This window comes from Lepisma saccharinum, chromosome 17 (assembly GCF_977018435.1).
Source record: "Lepisma saccharinum chromosome 17, izLepSacc3.1, whole genome shotgun sequence".
Classification (NCBI taxonomy): domain Eukaryota; kingdom Metazoa; phylum Arthropoda; class Insecta; order Zygentoma; family Lepismatidae; genus Lepisma; species Lepisma saccharinum.
In genome coordinates this window covers 616,164-635,162 of record NC_139245.1, presented here as the reverse complement: position 1 = coordinate 635,162, position 18,999 = coordinate 616,164, and the positions used below count along the sequence as shown (strand labels likewise).

General features: G+C 36.6%; 1 protein-coding gene across 1 annotated transcript in view; it reads right to left on the bottom strand.

Moving 5' to 3' along the window:
* Nucleotides 1-8,170, bottom strand: part of LOC146001134 (uncharacterized) — a 56,056-nt gene extending 47,886 nt beyond the window's left edge. The window contains exon 1 of the mRNA XM_083138424.1: nt 7,826-8,170. Coding sequence (XP_082994550.1) covers nt 7,826-8,095 — 270 coding nt within the window. The 5' untranslated portion in view covers nt 8,096-8,170. The remainder of the gene's footprint in view (nt 1-7,825) is intronic.
* Nucleotides 8,171-18,999: the final 10,829 nt, after the last annotated feature.

Sequence of the window (18,999 nt, the reverse complement as noted above, 5' to 3'; positions counted from 1 at the left end):
GTACTTGGCTTTTGTCAAAATACTTCTTATGGAGGGAGAAATATCTCGGTTTTGTCCTGAGAAGTCACCATGAGTTTTGTGTTGGATCCATATTTATAGTATAGATATAGATATTTATAATGATTGAAAGAAACCGTACCAGGTTTTTATTTACTTTGATTTCAAGAATGTTCAGTTGCATTTAGTCAAATTCTCCATCCATAACGTTTTGCAAAACAAAAGACTTTAATCAACAAAAGAAAGAGTTATTGCACTCAGAGTTCATCTAGAAATCTTGAGACGTGAACATAAAAAATATAATAACTATAATAAATTCTGCCTTGGTCACCATTTGTTAGTGTTTTATTAGAAAGAAGTCTTAATAGTGTTAACGTAGGAGAAAGAGATCGGAAAAAGTGAAAAAAGAAATGACAAGAAAGAAGAAGATGGGAGAAGATAAACGAAAGCCAGAGGAAAATGAAATGGGAAGCGAGAAAGAAAGAAAGAAAGGACGAGGGAGGGAGAGAGAGAGAGAGAGAGATGATAAGAAAAAGAAAAAAATAGAAAGAAGGATGTGTAATGAAGGAGAAAGAAACATTAAGATAAAAAAAATGCTTAAACCCAGAAGGAAGATGCAGAAAAGAAAAATGTAGAAAGCAACAAAGAAGAGAAAGAGAAAAGGAGCTACAGGAATAAATTGTTCGTAACAAGAGAGAACACTTGGCACTTGGTGAAGGTGTTTTAAAGCGTGTTTTATCACGAGGCTTTACACATGCATATGGATGGGACACATTTCTCAAGCCACCAAAATAGCTGCAAATACTGACAGCGCAATATTCCACCCTGAACGAGCGCGCAATCATTTCATTTCCAGATGTTGAAAGTAATTAGAAATATGATGGGAATGAACAGCGGGTTTTAGTTTTCAGTTAGCGGAAAATATTTTGGACAATATCACGAGAAAAGTGGAGGAATGAGATGCAGAGAAGAGAATAGAGTTATTTAAATTTCGTTTTCAAATACATCAATGGTACTGAAATAAAGCAAACGTATTCAAAATGTGGTAGAATATGCAGTGTGAACAGTGTTGTCAAGTCTAAGGGGAGGAAAACGTAAAAAAAACTCCCAAGAAGCACAAGTCCTGACAGTTTCATTGAAGCTGTGTCGACCAGTAAACTGGCACATATCCAGAATTCTCTTCCCTTTCTAGCAAAAAGAGAACAAAGATGTAAGAACCACTGAAAGATATTCCCGTCAGCTACATCTTCCTGATGGAGTTCATGTAAGTAACTTCTCTGGTATGCTCTATGTAGCAGAAAGAAGCAGAGCAGATTGTTACAGAAATTCCCATCTTCTGATCAATGGATTTCCCTCAACGAACATGACAACGGGAAGTGACTGGCAGAGTGTTGTTGTCTCGAAAACTCCAGGAAAACTTAATATAATTCGAATGATGAAAGGGCCTCCCCGATGGCGTAGTGGTAGCGTCGTCGCCTTGTAATCAAGGAGTCCCGGGTTCGATGTCCGATGGAGGCACATAGTGGTTCGGATCCCACTTTAAACTGTAGGTCCATTCCCAATTAGCCTTACTGTGCATAAAGTGGTCTTAAAACAACAATTCAATCAATCTAATGATGAAAATGTAGTATGAAAATTGGATGAGGGGTGACAGCAGAATAAGTAATAATAATAATAATATTTTTTTAAAATCCGTTCATGGGTATGAAAAACGTCATACGATTCTAAAATCACAAAATAAGAAAAATTACAATAAAAAATGAAAGAATGCAAATAATCTTTTGGATTATACAGTTGTATGTCTGTTACATTATTAACATTCAGCAGATCACAATGCTAAATTTGTAAAAAGAAATACCATACAAAAAATACAATATTAACTCAATAATCCAGTTTACTACTTGAATTTGTTAAGGTCATATAGTGCTATGTCTGTTAAGTACTGTTATATTGCTTTCAGTCTCTTGTATGTATCAGTAATTTGTTTGATGTGCGTAGGGAGTTTGTTATACGAGTAATGTTTTATTTCTGCAACATGAGGTGCTTTGTTTAAAAGAGTAAGTCTATGTGCTTGCATATGGCAGTTCTCTTTTTGACGTGTGTTGTACTGATGGACCATCAAATTTTAGTCATAGTGTGTTAGTACATATGCAAGTACTTTATAAATATAGGGATTATATAGTCATAATTTAATTTTCTCGGAATGATTCTCTACATGAGCTTCTAACCGTGTTTTTTTAACATATACCGTATTGCTCTTTTCTACAGAAGAAGCAATCTTTGCGTGTACTCCTGTGCAGCTCCTCCCCATGCTATTATGCAATATTTTAGGTATGGATATAAAAGTCCATAGTACAGATTTCTTTTTATTTCCGTCACATCATATTGTGCTAGGAGTTTTAAAAGATATACATTTTTCCCTACTTATTTGCATACATGGTCAATTTGGTATGTCCATCTTAATTTATCATCAATAACTAGAGCTAAAAATTTTACTGGATTTTCATAATTGATTTCATTGTCATCTATTCGTACATTTGTATTATCAAAATTATGTTTGTTTCCAGGGTTGAAAACCATGTACATTGCTTTTTGATAGTTTTATTCAAGCTAAGTGAATTTAAGAAATGAGTTAATCTATTTGCTGATGATTAGGTTTGTTTTTCAAATTGTTTTTGTGTTTTGGGACTGCAAGTTATGGTTGTGTCATCTGCATATGTTAAACTTTCTGTGTTGTCTGGGAAGGGTATATCGTTGATGCATAACAGTGGGCCTAGTACAGAGCCTTGAGGGATTCCTGGTGTTTGTATATTCAGTGTCGGATACAATTTTATGAACCACAGAGTTTCCAGTGTGTAGTGTTTGAGTATTCATGAGAAAATATTTTATCAATTTATGTGTGTTTCCTCTAATGCCAAGATTGTACAGTTTTTGCATTAGAATAGAGTGGTTTTAGCAGTCTGGAGAGATCCAGAAAAATAGCACAAGTTATCTCATTATCTTCTTGATAATTTGTACTTGACTTTTGTACTTGATACAGAGTCTGAAGAAGACCTTGCTAGAAGGTTGAAACGTTACGTTTAGTTTATGTTTTTAATAAAATAAATTACTGCCTTGGTCAGCATATTTAGTTTTTCATAATCATGGAAACAAGGCTTAATGGTGTTATATCTTCTAAAGTATCCATTATTATCTCAATAAATTGTGATGTAGCTGTACTTGTCGATTTACCTTTTTGAAACCCATGTTGTAGAGAACTTATGTTATATTTGGCACAGACATCATATATTTTATTACATATGATTTTCTCGAGCAATTTAGAGAAAGATGATATGAGCGTTCTTGGTCACTAGTTTTTATTTTAGTCTCCAGTCCTGTTTTGAGCATTGGTTTGATTATACTTTTCTTCAATACTTTTGGAAAAATTTCACTTTTTATTGAGGAGTTTATTGCGTATTGTAACGGTAATATAATGTACTGTGAACATTTCTTAATTAGATAATTAGACCAACCATCTGGACCGGCTGATTTCTTATTTAATTTTTTTATAGTAGTTTTTAGTTCATTTGTGTTTTTTTTCATCTAAAAAATGGAGTTCAATACAGTATTTGATTTAGTTTCAGTTGCATGGGCACTTTTTAGGTCATGAGAACAGCTTACTCGTACATATACGTTTGTGAAATACATATTAAAAATATCAGCAATTTGCTTGGAGTTTGTTATTTCTACTTCATTATTAATTAATGTCGTATTTTCATTGAACTTATTGAAATGTTTCCCCCTCTGCTCATTTGTTATTCCAAATTGCCTTTGACTTATTGCTATTATTCCTATTATTATCTGTGAGGTGTTTGGTTTTTCACATTTTATTAGTTTTTTGTATTCATTTTTCTTTATTCTGTAGAACTCTGTGTGCAGTATGGAAAAGTACAAGAAGACCAAAAAATGTGATACATGTTCAAGGAAAGGAAGTAAGTCAAATCCAGTTTCTATTTAAAAAATGGCCTCAAGTCTGAACTTGAGAATAACACCAAGGTATTTTCATTTCTATTTATTTTTTTATGATTTGCAATAAGAGGTAAAATATGAACTATGATAAGAATTCTTACTCTCCCCCTCCCAGTGCTCGAAGTAGAAGTTCCAATTTGGAAGGGGGATTTACCCAGTTGTGTGGAAAATGGTGATGCTTACAAGGATCAACATGGAGAATATTTAGTTGTTGCGGAGGAAGCCTATGCAAATTACCTTAGTGTAAGAATTTTCATAACTAGGAGATGGCATCTCCCATGTTCCTCTCCTTTGAGCACTGCTATCACTCTAAGATAAAACTCTGTAGGCTCCCACATGGATGTCATATATTTTATAAAGTAACAGACTAATTCATTATCCCACTCTTTAAGAACTTTAGTAAATTACACAATAGTTGAAATGATTTTATTATGATTTTGTTCAGTTTTTTTCTATCTATAAATGTAAATCAGTTAGTTTTCATACTTATATTTGTCTTGCATTCTTGTTTTACTTTCAAGATGCATGTAATGTTATTGATGCAGATCTGATAACCTCTTAAAAGGGAGAGATAAATATTGCTTAATGTAGCTGTAAAAATTCTCATCCTCGAAATGTTTGGTGCCCAGGAACGCCCACAAATCAGTGAGAAAATTATATAGTATTTTAAAATTGATTGACATCGTTATCTTGCATCGTTTTACCACCATTTTGAGATACTCGTGACGATGAGGATGATGGTGATAGGACAATAACAAATACACATGGACAGAGCACAACATAAGCCCCATATAGGATAATACTGACTGTGTCCAGCCGCCAGAGCATCGTTAGTCTGCAACAATGTAGTCCAGGGTGTACTACGCAGGAGATTGACACTGAGTGTTTTCTGAAAAGGCCACTCCTTGCAAACCACATATGACAGGAATTACATCACAATGCTTAGATCGAGTTTCGAACTAGACTTTCCAGGCATTTTACGAAAGTCTTTCGCACTCAATAATCACACCACTGCAGGCATAAACAAGGGTACCCTCCCTGATCATAGAACTGAGTACTGCCTATGTTATTAAATTGAAATATGGGGTTTCGTAATAAGTGTAAGGGAGGTTGCCTATGATTCAGGCGTTTGCAACGCCGTGCACTTCCCGTAATACTAATTTGCTATGGCAGAAACATTTCACCGTAAAGGTTTGAACATGGTTGACATTTCTATAAAATTTATATTTGCAGCAAGAGGTTGTGGAAACATTATTTTGACCAAGTTTCTATCTTTTTTTTACGAAACTCTTACGGAATTGCTAACACAAATTTCTTTCGGGTTTAAAATCGACAATGTTCAATTTGATTTTCGTTTGGTGATTGATTGAATTCATTTAGAATAATTCACAACTTCTACACTAAGTCTATATGGAACTGTGTGCACGAGAAGAGCACTAGGAAATAAATCAATAGTCATTCAGAAATTCTAATGTCGTGTGTCTAATGTTATTTTGATACGAAAGCGCTCAGCAAGTACTCTCTTCGGTTCTATACTGTATTAATTTATTATATCACGAGGAAAAATCGATATGTTTGCTACCAAAACATATTGATTTTAACCCTTTTATCAATCGTTCATTTAGATTGTGGAAAGGTTTTTCTTTAACTTAGTTTACGTGTGTTCTCCTCCCCTTTTCCTTGATCGCAAACAGGTAGATTGGCGAAATTACCCGCACAAGAATTTATATCAATTTATAATATTAATCTCACAGGGACACTGGTTCACCCAGTTCATTCTACAGTAACTCACAACGCGAATTGCACATATACATTTTTGAAAACTGTGCACAGAGAGTATTTTCAATTAATTGTCTGTTTTTAAAGAGTACTATTGACACTATCATTTCCATTCGGTAGACCTACATTACCATTAAAGCCAAACGAGTTCTCAGTGACGTCATTGTCCTACAGAAATTGATTAAACATGACTCAGTGTTTCGAGCTATTAGGAACTATAACCTTTAATGTAGGCCGCCAAGACAACCAAAACTATTCTACACTGAGAAATCAAGAGTCAACGTGCATAGGGTTTCACCTGCAGTGCGAATGCAGGACACGGTGAACGAACTATAAAAAACTGTAGAATTTGACATTCATTTAGTACACTGAAGGAAAATACAACAAATGCATAAATTAGTGTAAAATTCATATTTTCTTATCTTTCGTCTATGCACAGTATATTATGTTCAACATAATCCTGTGACGAACTAATTAATAAACTCTGAGCTAAATTTAAGAAAAGGGTATGTGTCGTATACCGACTAAAGATGTACGCCAGACCTGATGTGTGTTATGGGTTGCGCCAGATATTATTACTCTGTTATCTACGGTTGCTCTATTGTCTCGCTTTCATCATGTACCTAGGTATGTTGGAAATCTGTATCATCCTTCGTGAGAGAAAAGGACTGTCTGGATTATTATGAAGTTGCTTATACACATTCATGAGTTTGTGAATAACACACTTTTTTGTGACTTAAATCTCCTTGTAGTTTTACCTCCACACTCCGGCATACTGAAGAACCCGCACTCAACAGTACGACAATATATTTCGTTTTATTGTAGAGCTCGAAATGGAAAGTACATACAGGTATTGTGTGACAATTGTTTATTTAACAGTGTATTTCGAATGTTTAGTGGGAATTCATTCTTCAATCACCTCAATTTGTACTTCCATTTTACTTGATACATACTTTTCTGCTTTGACGATAATCTGACCGACTGTGAATTGATTTCGGAGGGACAAATAAGAAATAAACATGCCTTACCAGGGATTCGATTTAGAGGCTTTCTTTCATAGCACGTTACTCTGACCGTGCACCTTATCTTAATCATTCTCTATATCAAACTGATGTTTAAACACAATTTTGCACATTCCATATGAAAGTAGAGAAACAAGGCTAATTTATTTTTATTGAAAGCATCACTACGGAAAACTATGTAGAATTTGTAATTATTAATACAAACATTAGTTCCATGGCTTTTAAATAACATATTGTTTTAAACCTATTATTTTTTTGTAGAAATTGGATGTTATGCGTGGTGTTTCAATTTAATTTAATTTTATTGCCGCATGAAAACTAAATTAATTCTAATTTCGTTCTACTTTTCTCATTCATTGATCTATATATTAAGCTCTGAAGTACTCTACTTCATTTCTGAAACAAACCTTAGCTTGAAGAATCTATTTATGATAATTTTCATAGACTTTGCATTGTTCCATAATCCCACAAAGTAAATAATGTGCATGGTGTCAAATCGTCATAGGCAAAAATGTTTATAGAAACGTATGCAGAAATATTTTTAGAAACTAAAGGCATTTAAATGTCGAGTAAAGTTTGCTTTGTGAAAATAAAATGAAATTGTTTCAGTAAACGCATACACTTCACAGAGTTTTCTGAAAGACTGTGAAAGGTCCTGAAGTCAAGTGTCGGAAGTGTCACACCCGTCACAAGTACAAAAGTTTATTTTTTGTAGCTGAAAATTTAGAAGGGAGAAGGAATATTCTGAAATTAGATAACTTTCATCAAGGAAAATGAAATTACATGAATTGATAGAGTTACATATTTGAAGTGCTAAGAAACTATTTAAATAATGAATGTAAATTTGCCTGAATGTCACACCCGCCACAATGGAATTTCCCTTTTCTAAAAACATGTATCACGGGCACGAGGGAGATTTGTCGAACTGTTACACATTTATAATTTAGTGCCGATGGATCCTGAATCACTAAGAATGGTGCTACATACTACTTGTAGAGAAAATAAGGTAAGAAACGTACCACTTCTTGATGCCTGTCTTCCTGGTGCCAGGAACATGCGAGTCCATAATGTGCTTGCATCTCTAAGTAATATACAAGGAGGAGAGTGACACTAACAACACCAGCCAGCACTGGCAACACTGTATGCAGTGGTTTTGACCCGTGCTGGGTCAGTTTCCGAACTGACACGAGTCTTGATAGGTCATCCGGGGCCACCGACAGCTTGTCCGCCTTGTGGAGAATGTTGTTGAGACGTCTTTCTGCCTCCGCCACGTTAGAGTTCGGTATCATGCTTGACAGGGGAGGGACACAATGAGAGGAGTCGTCAGTCTCGCCGATGGAGCCGAACCGCTCCACACTGATCAGCCGAGCAGACTGTGTCCACGTTGAGAGCTCGGCGCACATAAAAACACACACGGCGCACACGTGCTGCCATCTGGCTGGCCGGAGCGGTCGTTCTGCGCATGCGCCGAGCGCCGCGAGCCTCTCCATCGGCGCACTCGATTTCCCCGTCACCTCAGTTGGGAATGCCGCACCGGGCAGGACACTGCGGGGAGCTTGGAATTGAATTCTCCCCCCTTCGAGGCACGCAATCATTGCCGCTGGTGAGAGGCGACAGGCTGTCTGCGAATAAGAATGCGGACGTCAAACCTAACAAGCTGTCACGTCAGATACTTGGCGTGGGTGTAATCGAAGCTTGCGTTTCTCTCTCTCACCTGCTGTGTATAAAACATTGCATGCTCGTTTTGTCGAAGTTTTCGTCGCTTGTGTGTACCGTTAAGTTAGACGCGACGCTGGAGAATGCATGCTGAAGTGTTTGGAACACTGACCCGGGACTCGAAGTCACGGTTCCTAATTTCTCCTATCGAGGCGCTACTCAACAGTGGCTGTTGCACTCGCAATACATGATGATTTTTTTAAAGTTCGTCAATTGGTTGATTTATTTAATTACACACATTTATTTAACGTCTGTTATTTGACTATTAGGTTTACCGCGACGAAAAGATAACAAGAAGACAGAAGGGAAGAGAAAATAAAAATGACCTCAGTTTTGGTCCGGAGTGTCTAGGAAAAACTGGACTTCAGTTTCTTGTAGGGATTCGAATTTACTTATGAGAAATAATTTTAACTTGTTATCGTTTTACTTTCATTAGCATCTTAAAATAAGCCTCCGGTAGATCTTCCGTTCTTCGTTCATCGTATGAATTGGTTGCAAGTTATAATAAAGCACACAATGTTACAAGGTGAAGATTATAGTCATGTATATAACTCGAAAGCTGATGGTAGATTATATCCAGATAAAATCATAATTCATTGATCTAAACTGGTTTCCTCAAACAAACTAAAATTTTCAACCGCACCTATACCTATTTATGATTAAGCATAGAAAGGGAGCACAATTCTCTTAGTTTGAGGAAACCACACATTACACCAAATATAATTTGTATATTTTTAAAGAATTAAAAAATTCTCGATATTAAGATTTAAATCAATAAAAGTCTATCCAATCTTACGATTCCATTCTGAAAGAAAGATACAAGATCAAGTAGCTTTTTCGTAGTATATAAATGTCGTAAATTTTCGAAAATTCGTTTGTTGTTCTGCGAATTTAAAAGGACGTTTAATTTAGAACACCGAAAATTTCATCGCATGTTTCGAAATATTTTTTTAAAAAAATGTGACTCCGTGCAAAAAATGCAAAGCGAACATACTTTCCATCTTCAAATACTATAATTCTCGTAGCTATGCATCATTGAAGTATAGTTCCTAAACATAAAGAGCTTTTATTAGAGTGGTTTCAGGACGTGTCTGGCGTAGTAACCTAAAATAACCTTTACTTTAACTACAGAAATCTTCCGCGTCATCCTAAACTCATCCGTTCTCATAAAGATAATTAAGAAAACATCGCTGACTTGGAGAATGGAAATGTTAACCCTCGTCTATCGCATGTGGAGGTAAAAGAACATCCAATCTCTTGGTAATCGTTCTTCGTCTCTAGTTCTTCCTGTAACCACTCATGTATAATTTATCCACACCTTTAACAAGACCTATCACGAAAGACTTAAGGCCTTGTGAACCGGGTGAGAGAACCAATTGCTTTTCTATATGCTGTTTAAAGGAGCAGCGTCGACCTCCGTGGTCGAGTGGTTAGCACAGCGCACTATCAGATCTTTGTACACAATCTGTACTATTCAAAATATTGAACACAAAACTGTAATGACTAACTGACCCTCTAGCCTTATTAAACTCGAAAGTTCATGGCTGCAGCAACACAGGCCTTCCATCTGCCTTATCCAGCAAGATTTATCCACTCTTTTCCATCGCCTCCAATTAGGTCCATCTCAATGTTATCTCTCCATCTTCGTATTGGCCTTCCTACAGGTCTCTTACCATCAGGTTTTCCAACAAGAATCCTGTAAACTCTTCTTAATTCTCCCATTCGTGCCACATGGCCTGCCCACCTAAGTCTTCTTGATTTTATTATTCTAATAATATCTGGACATGAATACAAATTATGCAGTTCTAAATTGTGTATCCTTCTTTACTCACCTGTCTCCTCATCCATTTTAGGTCCAAATATTTTCCTAAGGAACTTATTTTCAAATACTCTCAATGTAAGGAACCAAGTTTCACATTCATATAATACTACAGGTAAAATTACTGTTTTGTATATTTTAACTTTTAGTTTCTTAGATATTAAACAAGAAGACAAAAGTTTATGAAGAGAAAAGTAACATGCATTTCCTGAATTAAGCCTGATTTTTATTTTCTCTTTAATATAATTTTCATTTGTTAGTATTACTCCTAAGTACTTGAGTTTGGAAACTGGTTCATACGAGTTGTTATCAATAATTAGATATAAGGCCGAAACCAAGTATTAGGTAATAATCAAAACTGTGATGTAATGCATTAGAATACCAAACTTTTTATTTAATTTTGGACAATTGGATAGAAGACACTGTCAAGGCGATTTTCAATTAATAGTTACATTTGTACAGAATATTTGTCTTAACTGTGGTAGCTACAAAGGAGGCTTAATTCAGGAGATGCATGTTACTTCTCTCTTCATAAACTTTTGTCTTCTCGTTTAATATCTAAGAAACTAAAAGTTAAAATATACAAAACAGTAATTTTGCCTGTAGTATTATATGGATGCAAAACTTGGTCCCTTACATTGAAAAGAAACATAAATTGAGAGTATTTGAAAATAAGATCCTTATGAAAATGTTTGGACCTAAAAGGGATGAGGAGACAGGTGAGTGGAGAAGGTTACATAATTTAGAACTACATAATTTGTATTCATGTCCAGATATTATTAGAATAATTAAATCAAGAAGACTTAGGTGGGCAGGCCATGTGGCACGAATGGGAGAGGAAAGAAGAGTTTACAGGATTCTTGTTGGAAAACCTGATGGTAAGAGACATGTAGGAAGGCCAAGACGAAGATGGAGGGATAACGTTGAGATGGACGGTAAGGATGGAAAAGATTGGAATGATCTTGTACAGGATATGGACAGACGGAAGGCTTGTGTTGCCGCAGCCATAAACCTTCGGGTTTAAGAAGGATAGAGAGTTAGTTTAGTATGTAGACTTAGGTTGCTTTTCTATCTATTTAGCTTAATTACGACAATGAGGAAAATGGCAATAAAGGAACTCACACAAATGACTGAATGCCTTCACTAGAGCCCTGTACCTTCAGAGGCAAGACAATTAGTTCATCACTCAACCAACTCGGTCTCTTAGGTGCAAGGTGGGTTGATATAAATCACTTTAAATACATAATGTATAGAACAATATAGTACATAAGGATTTTGTAGATATCACAATCACTTTTCGTGAAAGTACATTAATCTCGTACTCATTTAATGATGTGAAGCTCATACGAAATTTAATGTAAACACACATTTCTCTTGATTTAATATTCAATAATTGATGTGGGTAAAAATAGTAAACATTTTGTCTAAAAAGATATAAAAGATACTAATCATGTAAAACCATAAATAGTGTCATTATTATTAAACTATAAATAAACATGGCGGCTGATAATTTTCAAACTATAATTAAAATTGTTGCCAAAATTCTGCTACAAAGTCTAATAATACTTTAAGTTACAATTATATAGTACATCTTGAATGTTTTAATTTCACTGGAGGAAATGTTACTGAAATTATTATAGTTTCATTAACACACTCAACAAACATTTCCATAGTAGGTACATCCATACAGTATCAGAAACAGAAGAATGCATATTTGCATATAACTTTTTATTTGCTTTAATCAAACTGTTCGAATATTTTACAGGGACGTTTACTATAAAAAGCCATTCAATAAAAGCACATATCTATATACGCTTATATTATTCGAAAAACCATACAAGCAATTTTAAGCTTGTTTTTGAAAAAAATAGAAAAAAATAGATCTAAATTTAAAAAAAAATGAGATTTAAATAAAAAATCACCAAAAATGATTTTTTAAATAAAAATCATGATTTTGTAAATAAAATAATGTCTTTTTATCCACCCTGCTTATGTGTCTACTAAGTTAAATATATCGCAACGATTATTGGTGCATTAGCACTTGCGTTAGGAAAATATTAGTTCAGTAACTAAAAAAGTTTTAATGAAAGTGTTCCTGAATTTGTTTATTACGTAAGATTGGCACCTTAACAAGGATATTATATTATTGTCCCTACCTTCGCATTACCTCGAGCCAAACACACTAGCCAGGAAGTTATTGATATTCATGTATCATACATGCGTATAATTTATCGATTATGTTGTCGAATGTAGAATTTTTTAAAAAAAATGTTTTGCCACATATCGTATGCATTTATTTATGACATGACCACATAACGTTATATAAAGTACTAAAATCAGTGACTTTCAAACGAAATAACCATTTCTTTATTGAACTTCAAGAAGAGGTAAAACGTTTGGTAGATGTATATCCGTTCGTAGCATGCGGGGGCAAGGACCACAATTTTCAATATCTAGGTTGAATTGAATTTTTAGATATCGTGGAAACGATGGAGGAAATAATGATGACATCCTGGCACGCAAGTACGTATAATGGTTTGCACGAGAAGAATATTGGATGCAGAGTTTGGAAGCGAAGGAGTTTCCGAGAAGTGTCCCAGTTTAGCAACGAGTTTGAGGTCCAGTTAGAAAGAGTTTCGATCTCCTTTTACAAAATGTTGCTGAAAGAATTGTCATATATATATATATATATATATATATATATATATATATAAAAAGTAAAGTAAAGTGCTCCCCTGTGCTTAGCACCACGCCATGAAGGCGTATAGGGGGTGTGGGGGTAACGCCCCACACTTTCTCGATCCGGTCGTGAGTGGGGGTGATGTGATCAGCATCACGCCCCTGACCGCCTTTACCCCCCCAGGGTTTCCCCCAGGTACCCATGTTATTCGACGCTGGGTGGACGCCGGGGCCGCTTCCATCGTTAGAAAAGTTCCCGGATTTGAACCGGCCGGGGATCGAACCCGGGACCTTTAGCATGGTAGTCAGACGCGTTACCGACTGAGCCACCGCGGCCACATAGATAATATGTGTGTGTGTGTGTGTGTGATGGTGTGTATGTATGTATATGTATACGAGGGTTGGTCCATAAGTCATGGCAATATTTGAGAATGCAGGACCGGCAGAAAAATTCCCGTACAAATGGAAGAGAATACTTTATGGAACTGAACAATGAATGACTGATTGATTGATTTTGTGTTATAAGTCCACTTTATGCACAGTGAGGCTAATCGGGACTGGACCTACAGTTTAATGTGGGATTCCAATCAGTATGTGCCTCCACCGGGTATCGAACCCGGGGCCCCTTGCACAATGCATACCTGGGAAGTGCCAAAAATCACTTAAAATAGTATCGGTCCACATGCGTGTTGGGTAACGCTGACACCTGGCACGCAGAAGGTTTCACTTCACCTTGAATCTCTGCATGAGCTTCTGCACTACATGTAAAACAGCTTGCGAACAGTCAAGTATTGTATTCGGTCCCTGATTCGAGTCAGTGGAAGTTTAAACTTTTAGTTCTGAACTTGGGTCGTGAGGATAATTAGGAAGCTGTAGTATCAGACTGCGGTCTCGAAAGGCAGAAAAACCGCGGCGATGCGACTTGATACTCTAAACACGTGTCGTATAATGAACAGGCGCTTGGCAGGCCTTGACTCTCTTGGAGTTGAATTTAGTTTTCTTCGTTATACTGAAATGGAATTGTGTATTGGGAAGAATTGATTATGACAGCAATAATAGTTATTTTTATTTATTATATATATTTTCATGGGAAGGTGAACGGACATAAAGAGCTAAAGGAGAAACCAAGTTAACTGACCCAATCGAGGCAGCGACAATAACAAAATTCCTGGCTAGACAGAATCCAGCTTGCAACTACCGGGTCGCTCTTCCTGATCGAGAGAGGGAAGTAGTAGCACCGTAGCTTGCAAGCTCATGAGAAACACGGCACGTGGCGAGTCGGATAAGGACCCCGGATTTTCGGAAACCGGGAGAGTGTCGTTCAGGTGCTGACAGTCAACACCTGCTGTCCGGGGTGATTGCCTTGCTCGTGCCGTGGTCGTCACCAAAGTCCAAGACGCTGGAGGGGTTGCTGTCCGATTAGGTGAGTGTGCTTTGCTCGTCTATCTTCCTTACCTCTTCACCGAGTCAAGGAGGGCTATCCACAACCTGTAAAGCCCAGGTGAAAATAGTTCTACTGCTACATCCCTAAGTGACACCCCTTGTACCTCGCTAACACCCTTATCACATTACAGTATATACAGTTACCACAAATAACAATTCATTCTTAAATTCAGTATTGATGTACGAGGATCATACCAATAATAATGAGCAACATTTTTCTTTCTAAACAACGCTCGTGTTTCTATTTTTAAAATGTTTCACCAATCTTCTACACTGCTAACACCCACGCACACACTTCCACGTGTACGCTGAAGTTTCTGGTGAATTTCTGCATCAGAGATTTTGCTATTTAACAAGTAATTCAATGACAGCACACCGACGAAACAAAATATCGTTGCCCGCCATGTTCTTAGGAATAATGTTGGTCACGTGATAAAAACTACTGTTGTTTTACAACACTCAAGGATACATACAGATGGCGCTAACTACCAAGCAACGCTCATTCTTATTTTTCTGCAAAAAAATAAATGCTCTTTACTTCTGGTACAACCCTCGTACTTTTGTCAATTTTCCTTCCTCCAACGTATTGGGAAATCATGCGAGAATAAATGTTAAATAACTGGCGACTGCCATCCCATTCCCCCAGTCGCGAGATACGTTATTCAAAAGGGAGCTTCAATGCAGCCGACCGAACATGGGCAAGGATTAGTATCGAAAGCTTACAAAAATACGGAATTCATTCCTGCATCCGTTGTTTCGTTCAGCGGCGAGTCTAAAATAAACAAACGAAGCGAGACGAAAGACACGAGACCGTTCTGGCTACGCAAACATTCCAATTTCCTCTTCGGCGCGAGACAACCCCCCCCCCTCTTCCCCAACCCAACTTTCACAACCCTTCTCCATGCGAAACTGGGTAGCAAACAAACAAACAAACAAGAATCCCTTTCCCTGTGATCAATGACAGCCCGGTCGCTGCATGATTACTTCATTTCCGGTTCGAACCGTCCCGACACGAGAAGATACCCCCTACTCGTCTTTTTTTCGTCCTATTTTTATTTCCCGGCCCGATTGTAATCTGTCCGCCCATTTCCAAAACGAGGACATGTTATGTGGGACAAGCTTTGTTTGCTTTCTAGTACGTCTGCTCGAAAATTTGCTCCTTCGTGTTAAATAAAAAAGTGCTTCATTTGACTATCTGTACAAATACTGTCCGTTTGGTAAACACGCGTTTTTAATCTGTGATGGATGTTTCAGAATATTAGTCGCTCAACCCACACACGCAAACATACGAAATACACGCAGCATATATGTACAGTCATCGGCAATACAAATCCTGATCCTAAAGTACTCGCTTCCCTGCATGTGTGTTGCCTAACCCTACGACGATTTCTTAACTTGCTATTGAAACCGCAGAGTTATGCAACACACACAACGCCTTTCCACAGAAGTACAGTAAGTATTTCAGGTTCAAGGCATCTCGCTTTTCCCAGTTACTGTACGCACAAGCATAGGCTTTTCGCAGACCCAAAATATCAGTTCGTAACAATCAGAATTGAGGACAAAATTAAGTTCAATTTTGTTGCAGTGAAACATTTAAAGCAGTTATATGTTTATCTGAGGTTACCATTTCCCGATATGTTCATTACTTACTGCTGTATTTTTTAATTAAAATTATAAAATTAAAGTGTCCCTTGTTCATGTGCATTGTACAACAATTAATATATATCAGGAGATCCGTCGACCTTGGCGACAGAGTGGTTATCACAGCACGCTACGAAGCCAAGAGTTATGGGTTCGAATCCCGGCCTGGGCAGGGATGTTCATTCAATTTCATCATATCATTCATCACCATGGGTCCAGACGCCAGAGCCTCGTTTGTCTGGAAGATCGCAGTTCCTGAGGTGTACTACGTGGAAGTGAGGCTGACGTTAGACACCCTTTCGTTCCCACAATTGCACAGGTAAAAAAAGAAAAGGTCGACCGGGAAATGAGTGAGAATTCATACGAGGTGTTCTGAAACAATTAATAGTAGTACAGTCAACAGCAAATTGTCCACCACTATTTTCATTACTTTTTTATTCTACATTCTGTGTTGTGTTGTTTTAAGAAATGAAATTATGTTGATTCGAAGTAGGTATTTCCCTTTCATTATATTAATGTATTTATTACAATTCATTATCATCACATTGTAAAATACAGGCCGAATGAAAATATTGATAGACAATTCGCCTCTGTTTCTTTTGCCGTTGGGTGTACGAACAACCACTTCAATAGGGTTTCGGGAAAAGTCCCAACAAGAAATGTTATTTCCACCACTACCTGTGTTGAACTCTTCTAGAAGACTATATCCTTTGTCTTATGCAAACCCGTCTAATCCTTTTGTATTTTGGGTTGCGCGCCTTCTAGGCGTTCACTGGTAGAAGACTTTAAGAACCACGTTTCTTTACAAGACTGTTGGTTTAAACCTCGTTTGGAAGGGTTCTCCAAAGACGCCGTTTATCCTGTACGTGTACAACCAAAACACACAGATGTGACTGTCATTCATTTTCTTCTTTCTCTACACCTTCTGTTATTACAGCGTCGGAGATGCCTCAACCCACTGTTTCCCTTCTCCTCTTTTCTTGGTCATCTCCTTCATTCCCTCTTTTGCTTCATATTTCTTCAACCATTTCCTCGTATGACTTCCTTGGTTTGTCCCTGTTCCGTCTTCTGGTCTTGTCTCCAAGAACTGCTTGGGTTTCATTCCCTCCTCCATTCTGGTTACATGACCAAACCATTTCATCTGTCTTTTGATGAGATGGTTTACAATCAAGGTTGATTGATTTAAATCAGGTGCTTTTTAGAAAAAGAAACACTGATTTAAATAACTTTAAATAAAAAAATATAGAATAATATACATTAGGATTTTGTAGATATCAGAAGCACTTTTGGTGAAAGTACATTAATCTCGAAATCATTTAATGGTGTTTATTAGGCTCTAAAAAGGAAAATAAAGGAAATAAAATATATGTGTTGATGCGGTGAAGCTCATATGCAAGGAAATGTAATATCTAAACTGTAAATACACTTAAATTCTCTTGATTTAAAATTCATTCATTTTTATAGGCAACAATAGCAAATGTTATGTGTAGAAAAATATACAAAATACTAATTATCTTAAACCGCAAATAGTGTCATTATCATTAAACTGTAAATATACATGGCAGCTTATATTTTGCAAACTATAATTTAAAAAATCCAAAATTCAGCTACAAAGACTATTTAAAATATTTTGTTACAATTATAGAGTACATCCAAAATGTTTTATTTTCACTGGAAGAAAAGTTACTGAAATTATTATAGTTTCATTAACACACTCAACAAACATTTCTATAGTAGGTTCATTTATGCAGTATCAGAAACAGAAAAATGTATATTTACATATATTTTTTTTATATGCTTTAATCAAACTGTTAAAATATTTTACAGGGCTCTTTACCAGAGAAAGCCTTTCTGTAAAAAAAACATGTCTATATGTATGATGCCAAAAACCATACTAGCATTTTAATCATGTTTTTTTAAAAATCAAGAAAATCGATTTAAATTTTAAAAAAATCCGATTTATCATTTATCAAATGATTTTTTAAAATAAAAATCGTGATTTTTTTTATTCATCCTGTTTTCAATTTGTTTGATCCAGCTCTTCCCTTATCCTTTCGTTTCTTACTCTGTCTCGTCTTGTTTTGCCTTCTATTTACCAGCAGCACTTCATTTCTACTACTGTTGTCTTACTATGTTACTTTCCTTTCCAGCTTTCACTCCCATACAGTAGTATTGGTTCTACCACTGATTTACTGTAGCTTAGCTCTTGTTTCTATTTCTCGTTTTCCAAATATTGTCTGGTTCAATTAATAGTATGCATTATTTGCTTTTCGGACATATTTGAGACTACTGGCTCTATTTTCCCATTTTGAAGAAGTATTAAGACCTGCTCGAGTTGTTTTCCATTACAGTTTATGTCTAGACTTCCTACTTGATCATCTGTTCCGCTCATCTTCATTACTTTGCTCTTAATAACCTGCATCCATTTTATCTATATTATGTGCTACTAGAACACTATCGCTAACTCTCTTCTCATCACAATGTGCACACACACACACACATACACACACAATTAACCGAGTTGGTCCATTCGCTAGCACGTCCACGAAAGATCCGTGTGGATTAGATTCCTAGGGTGGGTGATTTCAAGTAGGCAACGTCGTTGTGTTGGGGAAAACCCAGCTTCTAATAAATTCATACCTTGGAGTATCCGTGCAATGTAAATTCAACCAGAGCACGGTGCTAATCACATCACCTCCACAAGTGGTTGAAATTGTGTATGTGTGTTCAATGCATGTTGCAGTCGTTAGGGTGTCGTACTGCCACACGGGAGGCTCTGGTTCAATTCCCTGGGTAGGTGATTTCAGGTGGACATTTTTACCTCCCCTGCATAGAGAACCTTCGGGGATCACCCAGCCTCCAGGAATGGGCACCTAGGCGGTAAAAGCGGCAGGA